This window comes from Mauremys mutica, chromosome 2 (genome assembly GCF_020497125.1).
Source record: "Mauremys mutica isolate MM-2020 ecotype Southern chromosome 2, ASM2049712v1, whole genome shotgun sequence".
Classification (NCBI taxonomy): Eukaryota; Metazoa; Chordata; order Testudines; family Geoemydidae; genus Mauremys; species Mauremys mutica.
In genome coordinates this window covers 157,981,239-158,002,844 of record NC_059073.1, presented here as the reverse complement: position 1 = coordinate 158,002,844, position 21,606 = coordinate 157,981,239, and the positions used below count along the sequence as shown (strand labels likewise).

General features: G+C 44.0%; 1 protein-coding gene across 1 annotated transcript in view; it reads right to left on the bottom strand.

Annotated features, from left to right (window-relative positions):
• Positions 1-21,219, bottom strand: part of ANKH (ANKH inorganic pyrophosphate transport regulator) — a 150,523-nt gene extending 129,304 nt beyond the window's left edge. Inside the window, exons 1-2 of the mRNA XM_045005918.1 lie at positions 21,020-21,219; positions 20,465-20,608 (exon numbers count right to left, since the gene is read on the bottom strand). Of these exons, the coding sequence (XP_044861853.1) occupies positions 20,465-20,608; positions 21,020-21,028 (153 nt within the window). The 5' untranslated portion in view covers positions 21,029-21,219. The remainder of the gene's footprint in view (positions 1-20,464; positions 20,609-21,019) is intronic.
• Between the last annotated feature and the right edge of the window lie 387 nt (positions 21,220-21,606).

Here is a 21,606-nt window from a genome sequence, read left to right as displayed (position 1 = left end):
TGTTTCTGCATTTGTTGCAGCATACAAAGGGACCAGAGTCTTCCTCGTGACTATAGCATTATGTGAATCAAGGTCACTCTAATGCAGCTTGGAAACTAGGGGCGGCACTGAAATTATTTTTACTGTGGAGGATGACCCACACAGAGGCTTGGGGAAGGGCAGATCTGTGAATGGGGATCTTTTCCACAAAATCACCCTTGAAGCAGCCAAGAGCATCTGCAGTAGAAGGTGGAAAACAGAACGCTCTTCCTTTTTACAAGCCAGATGATGCAGGCAGGGATGAACCGTTCAAATCTAGCCAGCGTAGGGGCATGGCAGGGGCTTGGCTCCTCACCTGTACATTGGTCCTGTGTGACTGGCATTCCTCTTATGTGCCTCTGGGACTCAACAAATTTACAAGATGCTTGTGTATGAGGAACTGGATGTATGGCTGAGTGGGTGGATGACAGAGAGAGATAGACTGACAGGATAAATGAGGGGAGCCAGTTTTGGCCGAGGGGGAAAAACTGGGCAGGGATCCTTGTGGGGCAATTGGGACTGGGATACTGGACCAGAAGAGACAGTGACAGAAGGATCTTTGTCCATTAGAAAACACTCCCCTCCAGAATCTGAAACAGAATCTAAGATTGTTAAGTCTCACCGTTCTTCTGCCATCAGCAAATATATGAGAGATCTGTTGGCAGACTGTCTCATCCCTCTCTTGTGGCTGGTCCACAGAGGATGACAACATACTACTGCTATCAGTTACTCCGTTAACTCAATTGGCAGAATCTGTGTGATCAACTAACGGTTGTAACCTGCTGGCAAGCAATGTGAACAACAATGTTTCAATGAAGTTCATGGTTTTCGGGTTTTTTTTAAAACCATACGTAATTACATACAAAAGACTTAATTAAAAGAATATTAAGGTTGCAAAGCCAAGTATTCAAGGAATGTGTGTACATTAAGTCTTTAATTACATGGTCACATGCTATTTTTTCCCATGTCTACAAATCAGGGCTGATCTGACCAACAGAATGGGAACTTGCAAGTAGTGGCCAGACACCTGTGAAAAGTTTGGTTTAAGTGCCTTGACCAGTATCACAAAGGAACTTTAGCAGCAACCATTTGGCTTAGCCATAAAACCATCCTCTCTTCCTGAAGTCCCCCCTTGCCTCATTCACTACACACCTTCCATCTTCTGCAACAAATGAGGCAGAGAACTCACAGAAACTAGCCTCCTTCAGCACACAATCTTGAATCATCCCCAGAAGTCCATCCTGTGCACGAAGTGAGGCAGGGGTCTGGTGGAAAAAACTGTATGGGATCACTGACTTAAAGACTGTCCCACAATGCATATGATCATGGGCGCAATTAAGGTTTTAATCTACTCCTGTTTCAAAGCAGTGTATATCAAATCACGCTAACAAACGTTCGTTAGTGTGCATCAGCAGGAGTCCACACAGTCATTTAGTGTGCAGCAGGCTAGTGTGGGGTAGATTCACACCTCAGCTTGGCACAAATTAATGCCCGTGTGTACAAGCCCTTAGTCCTTCTGTGATCTGCCTTGTTGATTTCCTTTGCAGTAAGTACAGGACTGTACATAGTTAACATTATGCCTAGATTCACTGAATCATCAAAATTAGAGCTAGGTAAGATGTAACCATTTTACACCATATAATCTAATGCCTGGTAATGTAGGATTCTTCAACAAGTGTACTTTAGATTTAAGTAATGCAAGAGATGGAACTACTCACATTTTCCTTTGGGAGGCTTAATCATAGTTCAGTACATCTCAGTGCTAGGACATATATTCTGATTTTTTTTAGCCTAAGTTTTCTATCTTTTTAAATTCTACCTCTTTACTCCTAGGTTGATATTGAACAGGAGGATATACTAACTTACTCCTTTTCCTCTTTCTTTCCTCGATGATTACACCCTTCAAATCCCTACAGCCTGTTACCATGTTCCTGTTTTATCCAAGCTATTTATGCTTATTTTTAATAATCTCTCCTTTTAAGTAACTGGAAATACTCTTTTAACAGAATTGAAAAATGTGTTTCAAGGCCTGAAATCTGCTTTAGTTTTCCTTTCAAACAAACATACTAAACATTTTTAACTGGGAGACCCTTACAGGAAATAGGCAAGGAGGCAAGCTGCAATAAAACCTGTAGTTTTGCAGCTGAAAGACTATAGATCAAAGTCTCCAAAACTGTTGGAACATAGCAATATGCTACAGAGATGAAACTCTTCAGGATAAAAAAGGAAGTGAATAAGGGCTATCCCTGCAAGAACAAGCTCAGCTTGCTAGTATTACAGAAACAAGTGGCTGCTTCTCTCTGATGGTTAGATTATAAAAAGAAGATGCTATCCAGCAGCTGGAGATAAGGAAGAGAAAGGAAAGTGGGGTAAATTGGACTGGGTCAGGAGACAAACTGGCAAGGGAGTTTGATAAATCCAAAATATAAATTCCACATTTTCAGGGAAGTGAGCAATTCACATGTGTTGTAGTAAGAATTAGACAGAACTCCCATTTACAGTTGAATTTTGTCCTCAGTTCTACATATACAACCTATCTGACTGCACCATTGCAGAGCCTGGTGTAACCAAAAGTAAACTCAGGCCCCTGAAGCCTGCACCTCCTCTCATTTAGGCCTGAGCAACTCTACTACAGGTAATGCTTTATATCAGAGTAGGGCTGGTATAAGTGAGATCAAACACATGCCTAAAGGTATTTACTGCTTCTAAATTCATTCATGGAATTAACCAGGGGTGAAAGTAACTTAAGGGACTTACTGGCACGCCGGAGTCCTGAGCAGGGGCATGGCCTCAACCAGAAGAGGCAGGGCCTTTAAAATACCCAGACCCTTTAAATCACTCTCGGAGCTACCAGCTGCAGAAGCGGCTGGGAGCCCCGGGGCAATTTAAAGGACCCGGGGCTCCCCGCAGCAGGGCTCAGGCAGTGCTTTAAAGGACACAGAGCTCCCTGCAGTGGCCCGAGCCCCATGCCCTTTAAATCACCACCAGAGCCCTGCCGCCGCTACCCCAGGGCTCCGGCAGCAGGGCTCGGGAGGCAGCCTGGGGAAGCCGGTCCAGTCCAGCACAGCATACTGGCTCTTACTGGAACACCATACCAGACCGGACTGGCTTACTTTCACCTCTGAAATTAACCCACTTCTTAATAGGCAACACGTGACCTGAAGACATTTGCAAAGTACACCAGTTAAAAAGCCCAAGACTTGACAAGTGTTGCTGAACCACTTATTGTACTTAGAAATGACTCCTTAGGTGCTAGCACAATAAAAATAAATCATCGTTCTTGCCTAGAGTGATCACAACATACACCAACAGTTGCATTGCCACCAAATGTGAAACACTGAACTATTTCCCTAAACAAAGGAACAGAAAAAGAAATATGATTTACTTTAGGTTTCGCAGTGCAGTGAATGGAGGCATTTTTAAATAACTACTCTACATCTCCAGTACATTTTCTTTGTCCCCTTCATTTGTTCAATTAAAAAGGTGTGGACATCAATAATGTACACTAATAACAAGGAAACACTTAGCTGTCTTTATAACTGAGGTCTTATCTATATACAGAGGTGCTCCTGACTCATTCTGGACTGTCTCCCAAATTAATTCCATGATCAAACAAGCACTGAGCTAGAATGATACAAGGATGCATGGAAATATTCTAACCAAACTAATTCCATGGATTAGACCACAGGATTGAGGAAATGCTGCACTCTGCTCTCTTAGACACTAGGGTTCATGAGAGACTGATTTTTTGCTCTGTATAGCCCCCAGCAATTCCTTTTTTACCTGCGGTCTCTACAGGCTTTTTCTTGTTATCTGAAAACATGGCAGCAGAACATAAACATGGCAACAAAATGTAACACCACACCTGCGGGTATCTCACCTCAGTGGAGGATCAGGCAAGCAGAAGGAAACCTAATCTGGTGACCTAGTTGCACATTAAACAAACAATCAAACAAAAAAAAAAAACCACACACATTTCAAAGTGTAACATAGGAAGCTACCAATAACACCTGAGATGACATTACAGAGAAACAGCAAAGTTCAGTGCACAGTTGCAAGTGATTAGAGAGCTAACCTTTTCCTGATGTTAATGAAGTCATAGGCAATAATGCTAAAAACACAAAGAAGTAGTTTTCTTCCAGTGATCCTAACTGTAACCAGTTCTGCAAGAATCACAATTGCTAGCAACTACTCTGATTAGTGGTTTAGAATTATCTAAACTCAATACAGATTGAGAGGAACTGATGCAGAAGTGATATGTTGGGTAAATGCACATTTCGAAATGGCACTGCACTCCAGCTTCACCTAGCAATAATGCTTTCTTATACAGCAAATCAGATTTTCCTAAAGTTACTAGTCCCTTTGAGACCCATTCAGGAAAACACAGAAAGAAGGATCAGGTTTAGGACACTGATGAAATAATTCTTGTGTAATATACGTCTTCTAGGTTCAAACTTAATAATACTTTCCATCTATATAACAACATGTTTTACAAATACTAATGAATAAGTATCAGAGGGGTAGCCATGTTAGTCTGGATCTGCAAAAAGCAAATGAATGAATGAATGAATGAATAGGTTTCACGACATGCCTGTGGGGACATATTACTATTTTATAGATGAGAAGGTTGAGGCAAACAGAGATCAAGGCCCAGATTCTCAAGTATATTTAGGTATCTAATTCCCACTGATTTCAAAGAGAATTAGATATCTAAATACCTCTAGGGATCTGGGCCTAAATGACTTGCCACACAGGAAGTCAGTGGGCAAAGCCAGTTAGAATCCACATCTGACTCCAAGCCCTGTTCCTTAAAACAAGACTATCCCTGTTTCACACAGTCACAGGATTTGCTGTGTTAAACACACAGCAGTCCATCTAACAATGTAATTCACAGGTGTGATGGATTATATAGTCTGGCTGATCAGATTTCAGGTTACTGGAGTGAGAGAAGGCCCTATTGATGTAAGATCAAGAAGAGAGAAGAAATAATGAAAGTGGAGGCAGCAGCAGTGGGGGAAAAACAGAGTAGTCAGAGAGAAGACAGGGAGGGTGCTAACAGAGAGAGGGAACAGAGGATACCTCTGAGGCTTAGAGCTATATATTTTAGAATACAAAATCTGAAACGTTTTGAGTGATGTGGGTATAATTCCATCAAGAGAGTTTCTAGTGACAACTGAAACCATTCAAGCTTCACTCTTGTGGTTTATATTGGCAGCAGAACCCTTCTGTGGAATTATAGCCCCGTAACTCATAGTTACCTGCTATCTGTTCTATACTGTATGTACAATAAAAGTACGTACATAGTGGCATAGCTGCTGTATATCACTGAATTACTTGATACATGGCTGAGATTTGTATCTCTGCTAATAGGACAACATATATATGAGACCTTTGATTTTACCAAGTCTCCATGTCGGTCGCATGAGGTAAAATTCCAGTAAATGTTCTGTCAGAGTAGTCAATTGAGCATATGATCCCTCCTGTTATAGTTAATACAGACATGCATTCCTAATTACTCCTGTGCCCTATGGATCTCTGAAGCACTGACTGGAGAACAGATACCAAAATCTCTAATGCAGAATAAAAAAATATGGGGATATGAACGTCCCTCATATCTATATATTTTTAATACCCTTAAATAAATGATCAGACTTAGGCATTCAAAAGCAGAGAAAGTGCATGTCAGTCCGACTTTAACTCATCATTTTCTCTAACTTTTCTTCCAGAAATATTGCCAGAAGCACCAGCATAATGTGGAATACCACATTTCATAATGTCTTAAAAATCTTGGGTGGTGATTGGTCAACTCAATCACACAATAGTGTGACCAGTGTGCATTCTGGAGCACGATTCCAAGCAAATTGCAGTCATAAACCCCAAAGAGATCAGCACAAGAAATGTTTTTGGAAAAAAAAAATCACTGACTTAACATTTGCAAAGAATAAGGATGGTTGAAGCTCATTTCATAATACTGTGTTTTATCTCCTGACCTTTTCTACATTTTTATTACCCCACCCCTTACCGCTATTAGAATCCTAGAAATGAGGTCCCTTCCATCCCTCGAAGAGGTCATGTAGTCCAGCAGCCCCTCCGCCATGCTGAAGCAGGACCAAGTAAACCTCCCAGACCATCCCTGACAGGTGTTTGTCTAACAGGCTCTTAAAAACCATCAGTGACTGGAATTCTACAACCTCCCTTGAAAGACTATTCTAGACCTTAACTATCCTTATTGCTAGAAAGCTTTTTCTAATATCCAACCTAAATCTCCCTTGCTGCAGATTAAACTCATTACTTCTTGTCCTACCTTCAGTGAACATGGAGAATTGCTGATCACCATACTCGTTATAAAAATAAATACTATTTACCATGTCCCCCCTCAGGCTTCTTTTCCCCCCCAAGACTAAACATGCCCAGCTTTTTAAACTTTGTCTCATAGGTCAGGTATTTAAATCTTTTATCATTTCTGTTTATCTTCTCTAGACTCTCTCCGATTTGCCCATCTTTTTCTTGAAGTGTGACAAGGTGGGTGGGGCAATATCTTCTATTGGACCAACTTCTATTGGTTAGAGAGAGAAGCTTTCAAACTACACAGCTTTTCCTCGGTTTGGGAAAGATATTAAGGGCTTGTCTACACTGGCACTGTACAACACTGCAACTTTTGCGCTCAGGGGTGTGAAAAAACACCCCCCGAGCGCTGCACGTTTCAGCGCTGTAAAGTGCCAGTGTAAACAGTGCTCCCAGTGCTGGGAGCCATTCCCCTTGTGGAGGTGGGTTGTTTTTTTTTTATAGTGCAGGGAGAGCTCTCTCCCAGTGCTGGTGCCGTGACTACATAGCCACATTAAAGCGGCAGCACTTTAATGTTGCCAGTGAAGACATGCCCTTAGACTGTCACAGCTAAAGGTTGAACAGATAGTTTAGCACAAGCAGTTAGCACATATTCTAAGGGACAGAGGTGAAAGTAAGCCGGTACGGCGTACTGGCAAGAGCCAGTACACCATGCCGCACCGGCTTCCACAGCGGGGATTTAAAGGGCTCCAGCGGCAGGGCTGAGGCTGGGATTTAAAGGGCTCAGAGCTCCCTGCTGCTGTGGGCAGCCCAGAGCCCTTTAAATCCCGCCCGCGGCTCTGGCGGCCTGGCTGGGGCCAGATTTAAAGGGCTCGGGGCTTCCTGCGGCTGCGGGCAGCCCAGAGCCCTTTAAATCCCTGCCGCCGGGCCGGGATTTAAAGGGCTCAGAGCTCCCCATGGCTGCAGGCATCCCAGAGCCCTTTAAATCCCGGCCGCGGCTTAAAGGGCTCAGGGCTCCCCACAGCAGCAGGAGCTCTGGGCCCCAGCCTGGCAAAGCTCGGGGTTCCCCGTGGCGGCCAGAGCCCCGGGCCCTTTAATTTGCCCCTGAGGGGACCCAGCCACCTCTTCAGCTGGGAGCCCCTGGCTGATTTAAAGGTCCTGGGGCTCCCAGCCACAGCCAGTGTCCCAGGGCCTTTAAATCTTGAGAGGCCCCAACCTCTTCCACTTGAGGCCCCGCCACTTCCGGATGAGGCCACGCCCCCTCAGGACTCCGGCAGTACCGGTAAGTCCTGTAAGTTACTTTCACCCCTGCTAACGGACCATTCAAGGTGAAGTGGCCCATTAACACCCCGATAGGATAGGATAAAGGGGGGGGGGTTAGTGGGTTACAGATAAATCTATTTATATAATAAGCAAGGGGTGGCCAAACTGTGGCTCACGAGCTGCATGCAGCTCTTTTACAGTTAGAAAGTGTGGCTTGCGGAGCCTCCCACGCTCCCCATTCTCCCCCTACCAGACTTGGGGGGGGGGGGAGGTTGGGACCTGCGTCTTGCAGCGGGGTGGTGGGGTAGGGGCTTCTACCCAGCAGTGGAGGGTGGCTCAGGGCTTCAGCCCCGTGGGGCGCACCTGCCAGGACCCGGGACTTCAACAGGAGCGGGGCTGAAGCCCCAAGCCCCCGCAGGTGCTCCCCCTGGGGCAGAAGCCCGGAGCCCTGGCAGGTGTGACCCTGCTCTCAAACTTCTGAAGACTGTCATATGCAGCTCAGATGATCAGTAAGTTTGGCCATCCCTGTAATAAGCCTTTTCATCCTCATCCATAACAATTTTAAATTAACAACAAACACTTTGTTCAAACCATGGGAACAGCCATGGGTACTAGGATGGCTCCCCAATATGCCAGCCTCTTATGGGCCACCTTAAAGAAGACAAATGCACCATGTAACCAATGATATGCCAGCGATACATCAATGAAGACAACAAACTCTCTCCACCACAACTTCAACAACCACCACCTGTCCATTATACTCTCTCTGGAACACTCCCACACCAGTATCAACTTCCTGGACACCACAATCAACTTCAACAATGGAACTTTACAGAAAATATACATGAAACGAACAGATCACCAGACCTACCCCAAACACTCCAAGAAATCTGTTATCTTCCACCATGCACCCAAATACCACAGAACATTCTCCGAGGAGCAAGTCTGGGATATACACACTAACACACTCAAAACTGCCTTCACCAAACAAGACACTCCATCAGAGAAGTAGATTGCATCATGGAACAGGCCACTTAAATACCTTGAGAGAACCTGCCTCAATACAGAACTAAAACCCCTCTGACCACAAACCGCTAGTTGTTACTTACCACCCCACAACAGAACCCATATGGAGTATCATCAAACAACTACAATCTATACTCAGTGGGGACCCCATCCTGAAAGAAATTTTTCCTGAACCCCCACTTCTGGCCTTCAAACAATCCCTCAACCTCGTCAAGCTCAGTAGCAGCAAGCTCCCTACCAACTCAAAACAACACCAGACCCTGCTAGAACAACAGATGCAAAACTTGCATCCAAATCTCCACTAATAAAATGATCAACACCCCCTCTCCCGCCACACAACACGTTTCATGATCTATGGAGTCTGCACATGCCTATCACAACATGTGGTGTACCTCACCCAGTGTACTAAATGTACCAACAACAACTGTGTGGGTGAAACCAGAATGAACACACAAGAAAATGATAAAAGGCAAAAATACCTTATCACCTGTGGATGAACACTTTTCACAAAGTGATCACTCTATATCTGACCTATCAGTCCTCACCTCAGAGGAAACCTGTACAACACTTTTTTTCAAAAGACAAGCCTGGGAGCTTAAATTCATAATTTTGCTAGAAATCACTAAAAATCACGGTCTTACTAAAGAGAGTGGACTTGTGGCTTATTACAACAACCCCTAACCCACTAAACGCCCTTTTTGTCCTACGATTACAGTGGTCTTAACGAACCACTTCACCTTGAATGATCCCTTAGAATGTGTGTTAACTACTTCTGCTAAACTGTTAGACCTTGTAGTTAGCTGTGACACTCTAAAAGGCTATGTCTACACTAGCGAGCTTACAGCAGCACAGCTGCACCGATGCAGCTGTGCCGCTGTAAAATATTGCATGTAGCCTCTACATAATTAAAATCACCTCCAACAAGCAGCGGCAGTGACATCAGTGAGTTACATAGCACTGTGCACACTACCACTTATGCTGGCGAAACTTATGTCGCTCGGGGGTGTGTGTAGTTTTTTCACAACTCTGAATGACGTAAGTTTTGCCAACATGTGGAAGTGTAGACGTGGCCTGAGTAACTTTCCGAAATCTGAGGAAGAGTTCTGTGTAGCTGGAAAGCCTGTCTCTCTCACCAACAGAAGTTGGTCCAATAAAAGGTAGTTGTAACGTTACCCTGGTGTTATCTGAACGGGTGATCTGCTAGGCCACTCCAATCCTTGACTCTGGGAGCCAGCCTTACTCTGCTCTGCTGTGAGAACCCCCACTCCTGGGCTGTCCACGCACAGCCTCTGGCATGTAAGCTGCTCCTTGGATTGTGCAACTGAATGACACTAGCCAGTATCTCCGGTCCCAGACACAACCCTAGGAACCTCAGTCTTGCAGTGTCCAGTTATGCATGCTGGACTCTGAAAGCTTATATGAGTTCATCAATTTAACAAAGAAATTGATATGTACCAGGCGTGTTATCCCAAGGGGAGCCTCTGACACACTGCAAACCAAACACACTGCTTCAGGTAGAATAAACAGACAGATTTATTAACTATGAAAGGTAGATTTTAAGTGATTATAAGTCAAAGCATAACAAGTCAGATTTGGTCAAAAAAATACGGTAATTCCTTGCTTAACGTTGTAGTTATGTTCCTGAAAAATGTGACTTTAAGCGAAACGATGTTAAGCGAATCCAATTTCCCCATAAGAATTAATGTAAATGGGGGGGTTAGATTCCAGGGAAATTTTTTTTTTGCCAGACAAAGGGTATTATATACATTTTAAACAAGGAATTTAATACTACAATCATCATTGCTGAGTATGAAGCAATGGAAACATTATTGCTGAGTTTGAAGCAAGGGGATGTGCCCCTGTCTTACCCCACACAGGCACAGCCCACTGGCACTGCAGAAAATGAGGCAGACAAGGAGGCTGAAGGTGCCGTAGGCTAGGAGAAGCACGTTGCACAGCAGCAGCTGCAGCTTCCCCTACTCTGCAAGCACCAGGAGCGGGGGGCTCAACCCTCGGCCCACTCACTCCACTCCTTCCCCCAAACCCCCACCCTTAACCTGCTTCTTCTTCCTCCCACCTCCTCCCCATTTACTCCGCACGCCGCGTCCTTGCTCCTCTCCCCTCCCACCTGAATGCTGCAAACCAGCCGATTGCTGCAGGCAGGAGGCGGGGGGCGGAGAGGGAAGGCGCTGATCCGCGGGGTCCACTGGCGGGCGGGAGGCACTGGGGGGGGAGGGATAGGGGAGCTGATAAGGGGGCTGCCAGCTGTGGACAAAGCAGGCAGCCAAACAACGTTATGGGGAGCATAGCACAACTTTAAACAAGCAGGTTCTGTAATGGAGCAGGGACATAAGATCGAAACAACATTAAGCAAGAGGACGTTAAGTGGGGAGTTACTGTAAAAGCAAAACGCATTCTAAGCTGATCTTAACACTTTCAATGCCCTTACAAACTTCAGCCAGGCTCTCCCCTTTGATCAGAGCTTCAGACGCTTAGTGGTGATGTCTGCAGATGGAGGTGGAAGAGAGAGGAAGAGCATAGCAAACGTCTCTCCCTTTTATCATGTTCTTTCTTCCCTCTTTGCTTTGCCCCGCCCCCTTCTGAGTCAGGTGAGCATTACCTCATCACAGTCTCAAACTGACCAAAGGAAGGGGGGCAGGGTGACTCACTCGGGAGTCCCACAGATCCTTTGTTGTTGCCTAGGCCAGTGTCCTTTGTTCCTGTGAGGCTGGGCTGAGTTTGTCCCCGTACATGCCCTGATGAGGTGTGAACTGCCCCTCTGCTCTTGGGGAGTTTTTGCCCAGGCTTGCTATAAGCCATGAGGACACATTTTCAGCCTCATAACTATATACATGAAATTATAACCTATAACATTACTATAACAATGCTCAATGCATCATGAGCCTTCCGAAGACACAACATGACAAACTTTGCATTGGATACCACACAATCATTTTATAAGGATGAACACGGGAGTGTATGGTGTTCCCACAAGGTACAGAACATCACAGTATTACCTCTCACACTCTCTCTAATAACCTGGGACTGACACAGCTACAACAACACTGCATGCAACAATGGAAGATTTCTTAAAGTGTGGCACCCCACACTGGACACAATACTCCAGGTGAGGCCTCACCACCGCCAAGTAAAGTGAGAGCCTCCGACATCCCTTTTGCATACTTCAATTGACTACTCTTTAGGACTTCCTCCTCCTGCCTGCTGCTAATGACTACCTTCTCTGGCATTCCCTAATGCCTATTTTCCCCAGATTCTGTCCCCACTCTTCCTCATGGCTGCTCCAGATGTGTCTTCATAACTGACCCAGACTTGTTCCCTCTTCCTCTACTACCTTGCCTTACAGCAGGGGTTCTCAAACTGGGGGTCGGGACACCTCAGGAGGTCACAAGGTTATTACATGGGGTTGGGTCATGAGCTGACAGCCTCCACCCCAAGCCCCGCTTTGTCTCCAGCATTTATAATGGTGTTATAAATTAAAAACACTTGTTTATATATTGGGGGGGGTTCACACTCAGAAGCTTGCTATGTGAAAGGGGTCACCAGTGCAATAGTTTGAGAACCACTGCCTTACAGCTAAGCCAGGAGTGGGCAAACTTTTTGGCCCAAGGGCCACATCTGGATATGGAAATTGTATGGCAGGCCATGAATGCTCTTGGGGGTTGAGATGTGGGAGGGGGTGAGAACTCTGGCAGGGGGTGCAGGCTCTGTGGGTCCAGAAATGAGGAGTTCAGTGTGCAGGAAAGGGCTGCGGGCTGGGGCACAGGGTTGGGCTGCAAAGGGGGGCAGGGCTCCATGCAGCCCTGTCCACAGGTGCTGCCCCTGCAGCTCCTATTGGCCAGGGTTCCCGGCCAATAGGAGCTGTGGAGGTAGCGCCTGGGGCAGGGGCAACGTGCGGAGCCCCTTGGCTGCCCCTACATGTAGGAGCCAGAGGGGGGACATGCTGCTGCTTCTGGGAGCCGCATGGAGCCATGGTATGCCTGGAGCGGGGCAAGCCCCAGACCTTGCTCCTCAGTGGGTGCTTGAGGGCTGGTTTAAAATATCTGAAGGGCCGGATGCGGCCCCCAGGCCATAGTTTACCTACCCCTGAGCTAAGCCATCCACCTTTCATTTTAAAACAGCTTCAATTTCTAAGCATTCTATTTACACTTCACAGGAACAAGTTAATTTATTAGTGACTAGGCCAAATGCTAATGTCATCCTAATTCCTAGAGACCTAAATAAAGTAATTGCTATCTCCTTCATGAATGCTGTATACAGTACCTTTGGTTGCTACACCAGTGCTCACAAACAAGTGTCGGGGCGCTAGCTTCAATATGAAAATCCTACAATGAGGCTTGACCTAATTACAAAAACAAAAAACGTAGTTCTTTAGCCTCCCTGCTGAGGAGGTAATGTCTGTCAAATGTGGCCTTATGTTGCATCTATCTGTAACTAAACTCAACAAGCAAGCAGAATCTTCCACTCTACTTAAGCAACAGCATTGTAAAAGCACACCACTTTCTGTGCATAAGATCTGACTAAGTGCCTACACCATATAACACTGAATTGCATTGTTGTTGGGATTTTTTTGGTTTTAAGGTCTCTCTCCATGTGAAGACACTGTAGAACTCAATCAATTCCTATTGAATTCTGGTTGGTGTCCCTGATTGTCTAATTGTTTGGGGCTTTTTTGGTGATGTCTAAGTACCCTGAAGTGCAGAGGTGAGACATCTCTCTCCCCCTCACACACACTTGAATCTATTACCTGGTATGGGGGGGGGCAGGGAAGGGGGAGGCAACTAAAACCATATACACCCTTTGTCCTCTAGCCTTTTCCCCCCTCGCCTTCCCCCGCCTTTTAGTTCTTTGATAGTCAACTGCCTCTTGACTCGTCCCTTCATTTCCACTCCCACAATATCTAGCAACCCCACACTTTGGGGATGGCCTCTTGTTAACTTAATTTTTAAATAAAAAAAGTTGAGTTGAGAGCCTTAAACCAGTTTACTCTTCAGGCCATTAAGCACAACCCAACCACTCCTGTAGCTGAAAACTGTAGTCTTGCTGGGAAAAGGGATGGTGGTTTTCCTTTGAAGCACTGCTGCTAACTGCTCCAATCACTTTAAAATGAAACCACTGCTTCTCCTTCAGTGCTTAGCAGTGCTGCAGTATCTGTGCTGTGCCTACAGACCAGAGGGGAGACTAATAAATAGCCTGCTTGGGGATCCCAATTCAATTTCTTAAGTAAGATACATTGGCAAGAGGACAAGAGAAACTGCTGGGAACTGGGAATACAGGTAGGAAAAAGAAGGGTAAGAGTTACCATTTTAAATTGCCACCACTAATTTATTTCCCTAAGAGCATGAATGCCTTTATTATCACATCCAAAATTGGGAGCTAGGCAGTATTCCCAACAGAAACTGAGATTTGAATATCTGAGCCACAGACTGCTACTGAAAGGGCACTGGCCTTAATGGAGATACAGAAGGAGAATTCCACAATTTATATAAAAGGTAAGGAAGAAAATTGCAGCCATGCTGCCAGGCAGCAGAAAGGCCCCAGAGTCAGTGTTGAAGCAGAGATCTTGAGACTGGCTTGGTTCTGGAAGTTGCGCCATTACTCATTCCACCTAGTAGCTACAGATTAGCTCTTACTTCTTGGATTTCTTATCTTGGACAATATAGATTGGTAAACTGCATTATTGTTTCCAGTCAGCTTCACATTCTGCTTCTCCTGTACTAACACAATGTTATAATATTTGGGTTACAAACCCTTCAGGGGAATGTAATTCCTTCAACATGTTTCCAGTGAAACGTTAAAAAAAAAAAACCACAAACATTTCTGTTTAATCTTTTGTAAAAACTTGTTTTCTTGAACTAAGTTTGGGCCTAAATTTACCTGAAAGTGTCCCTTTAGTTCAGGAATTATGCACACATGTGAAAGGGGGAAAATCTGTCTTTAAATATTGTCATAGCAATGCAATATTTTCAAAAACCTAATGGTATTTCCACTAGGATACAATATTAGTAATGGAATCATGGTTATTGTATATAGTTATAGTCTACACTGATTACAATGGGAGCTTATATTGTCACATTTCTGTTAAAGTGGTATTAAAGGCCTACCTAATCTAGGTTAGTCTTTGACCACTGACGTCAATCATAATAATACTTTGTTCTTAGGATACCTTTCATCTCGAGTATTTTTGAAATGTATTAACTCTCCTGGCTGCCCTGTGACATCAGTAAGTGTTATGCACTCTTTAAAAATGAATGAACTGTGGCATCGAAAGGTTATGTAACCTGGCCAAGATGCCACAGTGGCAGTTGGGAATATAAACTCTCCAGTCTCACTAATTCTCTTTAATATTTTATGCACAACTTGTTCTGTTTTTCTGGTCACCATTTAAGAAAAGAAAATGGTTTTAACTACAAGGAGAAACCTGTTAAAATAAAACTAGGCCTCTTAAACCAGCAGCAGCCAACACATTTAGAATAAGGGCTGTTGATGTCTCATTGCTCTTATGGTAACTCACTTATTTTAACCCCAAGTACCATACCACATGTAATGTATAAAATTATCAGGTTATCCCAAGAGCCGTGAAGTACTGAAGCACAATAAAGAGTTAATGAGGGAGTAGTAGTTTGACTCCTTCATTGCCTTGTTTCAGCTTGCCTAAGCCTAAATGCCACTGAACATAACACGTGCACGCATGTGTGTATACGGTACTGCTAATGAATTGCTGGTAATGGATCTCCCAGTAACAGCCACGGGTCTTGTTTATCCTATGGACAGTTGGGAAAAAAACAAAAAACATGGTTGATAACTAATTGTTGGGACATCTACTGTGGCACTGGCTGCTGATTCCATTTTCAAAACAGTGTCATACACCCTTACTTGTAGCACGTAAGGGCCACTGCAGGGACCTTGAGCACTGGTGCACCTTGATTCCTTTTCTTCTCTGCCTGTGGCACATCATAACCTAGTCTCCTGTGGGTCCCATTTATTTGGGTCTCATTTTGGTTGTTGGCTTTAATGTGCTGGCACTGAGCGATATTGGAGACCTGTGGTACCCAGGATGTCAGACTACTAGCTAATCTTCTGGCCTTGCACTCTATGACTCGAAGTTAGTTAACACCAGTGCTAACACGACAACAGTAGGGAGTCCCAACATTGATAACTGGTGTTGGCAACCAGGGAACACTCTTCCAAAATATTGCTATTACTGATGCAACCTCAGAGGCAGTTTAGTGCACAGAGCACTGACCAACAAGTCAGACCCACATTCTATTCCTAGCTCTGCCAATGGCTTACTGGGCATTCCTGAGCAAATACATCACCCCATCAGTACTTCATTTTCCCCAGTATTGCCAACCCTGAAATGTTAAAAGAAATCAGTCAGTTCCCAAAAAAGTGGCTTAAAAATCATGACACTTTTTGGGGGGAGGTCATTGGCTTCTGGTTTGTGTGTCTTTTGAAGGTTTTTTTCTGCAACCACAAGAAATACAAACTTAAAAAGCAACAACAAGACATATGCTGGTATTTTCAGGTAATCACTGGTCTCCAGTACCTGGGCCCTTAAAAAAAAAACACCAAATATCATGACACTCACGATAAAATCATGAGTTAGCAAAACTTCCATTTGTAAAATGTGGATAATAATGCTTATCATTGTGATGTGCTTTTAAGCTCCCTGGATGAAAAGTGAGAATAGTGGTGTTATTACATCAAAATGTAGTGGTATAATACATGATGCAGAAAATAAGGGAGTTCAAAAATTTCTGGGATCCATTCTTAAAAGCCCCCCCAAAATCTTATACAACATAATGAAACATTTATGTTAAATGTACTTAGGAAAGCATAAGTCAGCATAAAAACAGAGCAAATAGAAATAATGTGTTAAAGCTAGTATTGTGATTTCCCCCCCATCCACTTCTAAGTCATTCTGTATTCGTACTTCAATATTACAGTTTTTTAGTATAAAAAAAATTCAGATGCCTACGTCTGAGAAAAGTTTACAAGACTGAGATGAGGTTAGCTGATTGAAATCTAATCACAGTTTTGTCCCACAAAGCAAAGAATGCTGGATCAGGTCCTTAAAGTCAATGAGAATATCTTCACAGACATTAATGGGCTCTGAAACAGACTATAAGGGGAGAGTTTATTAGTTCTCACTGGTGTTACTGTAACATTTTTTACATTCTAAACACAATACAGAATTATAATTAAAAATATAATGTTCATATGGTACACCCATAATCATTGCGTCTTCTGAAAATACTTAATACCCCTTATTGTTAATCTCCCACAATGTACAATGCTCACAAAGTTCTTTAGTCCTCTCCTAAATCACCTGCCAAATAATTATCTAGTGACAGCAGAGGACAAACAAAAGATGTGGCAATTTCTTAGCTGTATTATCCTCCCTGTACTTAGCCACATGATAAAAATATCTCAAATCCCACAAAATTATGTTAAGCAAAAAAGAGTTTAGACACTTTATTGAAAGGGCTCTGCTTTAAAAGCTGTGCTCCCAAACAATATTTCTACTCATGGAAACAACAAATGGGGAAGCTGTAACAAAAGTCTTGTGATCTACAGTATTCTTTCAATGACTGCTCCATCTGTTCAGCCAGTGTATATTACTAGGCTACTTTTCATACAATAATCTTATATCCGACCTACAAATTCTTCTGTGCTTCTTTTAGAGATTATTAGCCATAGGGAATAACTTCCCTTCATGCTAATTTGACTGATTTATATTAGCAGTCTTATTTTAAGCATAAATGCACAAGGGGAAGTACTGTAGCTTCTTCTGAGCTGTCCCTTGGCACACCCATTATTATGTATACAATTCTTCTGATTTTGCCCTATTATTAAAATTATTACCGCAGGAGGGAGTGATCAGATGACTGGCTCATCAAATCTTTATCTTCTGGAAAGTCTATTTTTGCTCAACAATACTAGCCTGATAATCATGTAGCATCCATTGGGGGGGAAAAATGCAGACATGACATCTCAAAAATTGGACAAGCTTGTGCATAAAAGAAAAGAATAAAATTATCATTTCTGCCTCAGCTTCCAGTAAATTAATGAAGCTCCCACAAGTGTCAGTATTTCATTCCCTTTTCCTCAGGGATGCACTTATTGTTAAAACACAGTTCATCATCACTGAAGACAGGTAAACCAGGTCCTGTCACCTAGCCTCTCCTCCAGCCTCTGTCTCAGCAATCTTATGCTGCTCCCTACCCAGCAGGTATCCCCAGGGAAATCTTCCACTTAGCTGGTGTAGGAAGACCCCTTTCCTCTTCCTTTCCCTGATCCACAATCTCCTGCAGGAACCTCTCTGTCCCCTGCAGCAATCCCCCTTTAAGTGAGCAGCTTGTTGGCCTTCTTTAACCCCTGCTGGGAGGCAGCTGATTAGCCCAACTCCCTTGAAAGGCATCCCATGCCTGTCACTATCTCTCATTCTACCAGGTATCTAGCAGGCCTTGCTGCGAAGAGTGTTGAACTTGATCGACCCTGTCCACAGCAGTGAGACCATCATTTTCAGCACCATTTTAAAAAGCTGCATAAATAATTTTTAACATGCATTTTCTAAATGCTCATTTTCCCAGTGTAAGTGGGGGTTGGGATGTTGGTGGCAAGACCGTACTGAACACTCAGCATTCAAGGAGTTCTTCTGTGATCTACTTGTTAATGTTGAAAGTTCTGATCTAAAGAGAACTGAAATCAATGGAAGACTTTCTTCTGATTGGCATGGACTCTGAATCAGGCCCTACTTGTATAAGGCAGATTGTACATTTGTATCTCTAATTCACCTTTTTTCTTCATTTTCTTCTATCCTGGTTTCTCTCTTTTGTCAGGAGGCAGAGAGTGGGATTTATAGAAAACTGACTGGTAGAGTAAATTGCCCTTGTGTGAGACAAGAACAAATTGTATATATATCAAAATATTCTGAATATCTTTTACTGCTTAAATTTAGAATAAAGATTTTTTGTTAAACGTAGAAGAAAAGAGAAACAAGAATAAGAATGAAATATCTTGGCAAATAGTTGATTTTTATATCCATTTTCCATTGTAATAATTGTGCCCAATCTCGCACTTTTTACACAGTCAAATTCACTAATTTATTGTATAGTATCTTTGCCTCAATAAGGAATGCAGGAGTAGGTGCATATGCTGATTGTATGTATAAGAATTGCCTAAAAGGCACCAGGTTATCTGTTGATGGAACAGTAACATCACAAGGATGAAAGTTGTTAGGGGGCATTCAGCTAGTTCACTTGTTGCATGGGGCTTCCACCCACTTGTGGCTATGTTTCTTACACAGGAAACTGTGCCAAGTAAATAGGTATCTGATAAAAAGTGAGGAAATACAGCGAGCCTTATTTTAGATGGTGTCCAAGGCAAAGAACAGCTTTAAATCAGCAATAATGTGGAACTTTAATTAGGATGAAATGGGCACACTTGTTCACAATTGACTTAATCCATTTCAAAGTTTGTTAGCAATAGATTCCAGGGCTCCCTATGCTACTCTTCTCAGGTTCTCATACCATGGCATCTGAATTTGTGAATTTAAAATGATGACAAAGAAAGCACTACAAAAAGAGTATTCAAGGTAATTAGAGTTAGAAAGTCAGCTCAGTAAATTGTTATAAATTAAATGCTTAGCACTTCACATTTCAGAGATTCTCTCTTGCTGTTTATACTAATGCAGAGAATGCTACCCTATTTTTCCCCCCATTGATTTAATCCATCCTTTGTCAATATCATTACACAGCATCCTGTAAGAGTTTCCTAAACACAGTGCTTCACTGGTAAGGTGGCAGGGACTGGTGCCTACAGATGGTTCACTGCCTGCTGAAGAGGTTGCAGCAGCACCAGCTTTTCAATGACGCCACATGGAGAGAGGTAAAAGATCAAGATAAAGCAGGCTGTATGAGGGGGAGGGAATTAGGCCCCTTCACTCCATCACAAAAATCAATAGATATAACTGCAGACCAGCAAGCCCCAAACAAGCAGCAATTAGCAGTGTATCTCTAGGATATATCTATAACCATAATCAATGTCTGTTTAAATATTCTCAATCAGCAGCTCAACCTGCTACATGCTTTGCAATAGGTTTTTTAAAGAAAAAAATCCCCCTTTCCCCCACAAATTTAAAAAATCCACTGTACAATATTTTTGCTTAAAGTAGTTTTAAATTAAAATATAGACAAATTCTTTATGTAATCCCCAATTACATAATCCTTGAGTGCACTAAAAAGATGTCCTTCTATATGCATCAAAGTAGAGTTCAAAACAGATCATGTTTTAACATTCATGGTGGAAAGCAGAAAAGAGTCTGAGTAATAAACAAGCAGTAAACAGATCTTTCCAACACACAAACACAGCAGGGAGGCTTCAAACCCAAAAGCAACCATGAGATGAAAAAGAAACAGAAAACAGAGAGCCCACCCCCAAATAAATGAGACAATCGATATTCTGCATTCAGGCAAAAATTTGTGATGCACTAAGCAAAGCAGCAGCAATGTTGTTTGTTTTCTGCAAACTGCTATCTGCAAATTCCTCTCGGGATACCTACAGACCACAGTGCACCCTATTTTACAGTCTCCTACGGATGTTCTGGCAGAGGAAAGGCCACATTTGACAATCAAATACAGCCCATGTGTGCATTGCCATCAGCGACCCTAGGCTCACAGGGAAGAGACTAATAAATACAGAGGGTGTTTTGTCAACAGTCAGCAATAGGGATCCTAATAAGGCACATTTGCAAAGCAGCAGCTTGCACAGTAATTTATCCCTTAGGACCAGCGATGGCTGGCTGCATTTGGCTATGTCTAGAAAAGGTAAAAGGCGTCCGGCGAGTTACCTGCTCCCCGAAGTCGATGGCTATATTGGTGATGCCCAAAGGAACCAAGAATCGGATCAGGGGCCAGTAGTTAGTGAGCGCTGGAAATTTCACCATAGTCCCTGCTGTGCGAGGACCCCAAACACATCTGCCGTAGCAGGGAAACTGCAAGGGGGGGAGGAATGGGGAAAGAAGGGGAGAAAAGAGAGAAAAGAAAAGCCCCCTAAAAATCAAGCTTCTGGCTTGGCTGGGGGAGGCTCTGCATCTAGCAGCAGCGAAGCGGTCTCTTCTCTCCTCCTCCGCCCGCTCTGCTCCGCTCTGCGCGGTGTGTTGCTGTCTTAGCAAGAAATCCAAAAGATCAAGTCCATCCCTGCTGCCCTCCTCCCACACAACAATGATCTGCTGCTGCTGCTGGGAAAAAAAAGAGGAGGGACACCACCACCACCAGAAATTTCTGCGGGCGGGTTTTCCATTATAGGCGCTAGGGCACACACACAAAAATAAGGCAGGTACCCTGGCTTAGCCTAGCCGGCAGCAGGGGGATGGGCGCAGGGGTGGGAACAAAAACAAACCAACCACCGGCATGGGGCAGGATGAGCCGGGCTGTCTCGCCGCCGCCGCCGGCTCCTTCCCCAGGCTGTGGGAGGAGAGGGACGCAGGAGGCTGGCTGGGGCTCCTGGGCGGCCGCCTCGGTGGTGCAGAAAGCGGGCTGAGGCCGGAGACGCTGCGCCCCGGCCCAGCTACGTCTCTTCTCTCGGCGTCTGCCTCTCTAAACACGTGGGTTTTGACACACACCCGGCCTCATTTCAGGAGGGGAGGGGAAAGAGCGGCATCTCTCTGCTCCACCTAACGCCGGCGCCCGGGCACAGCAGCACCTCTAGCTGCTGCAATCCGCACAGGAGAAGCAGCTGGTGCCTGCTGAGCAGGACAGTAAACAAGTGGTGCGCGCCTAGGTGTACAGCGAGCGTGGCTGTACGAATGACTGTGTGTGTAAATGTGCAGTCTCTTCCATACACTGCATTTATGCACATACACACTAGACATAGGCATGAGACACACATACACAACATGCTTGCCACACACGGGCTCATAGCACATTGTATATGCAGTGCAGGTGTCGGTTTGTGTACAGTAACTGTGGTTTTGAGGGGGTGCACATTGCC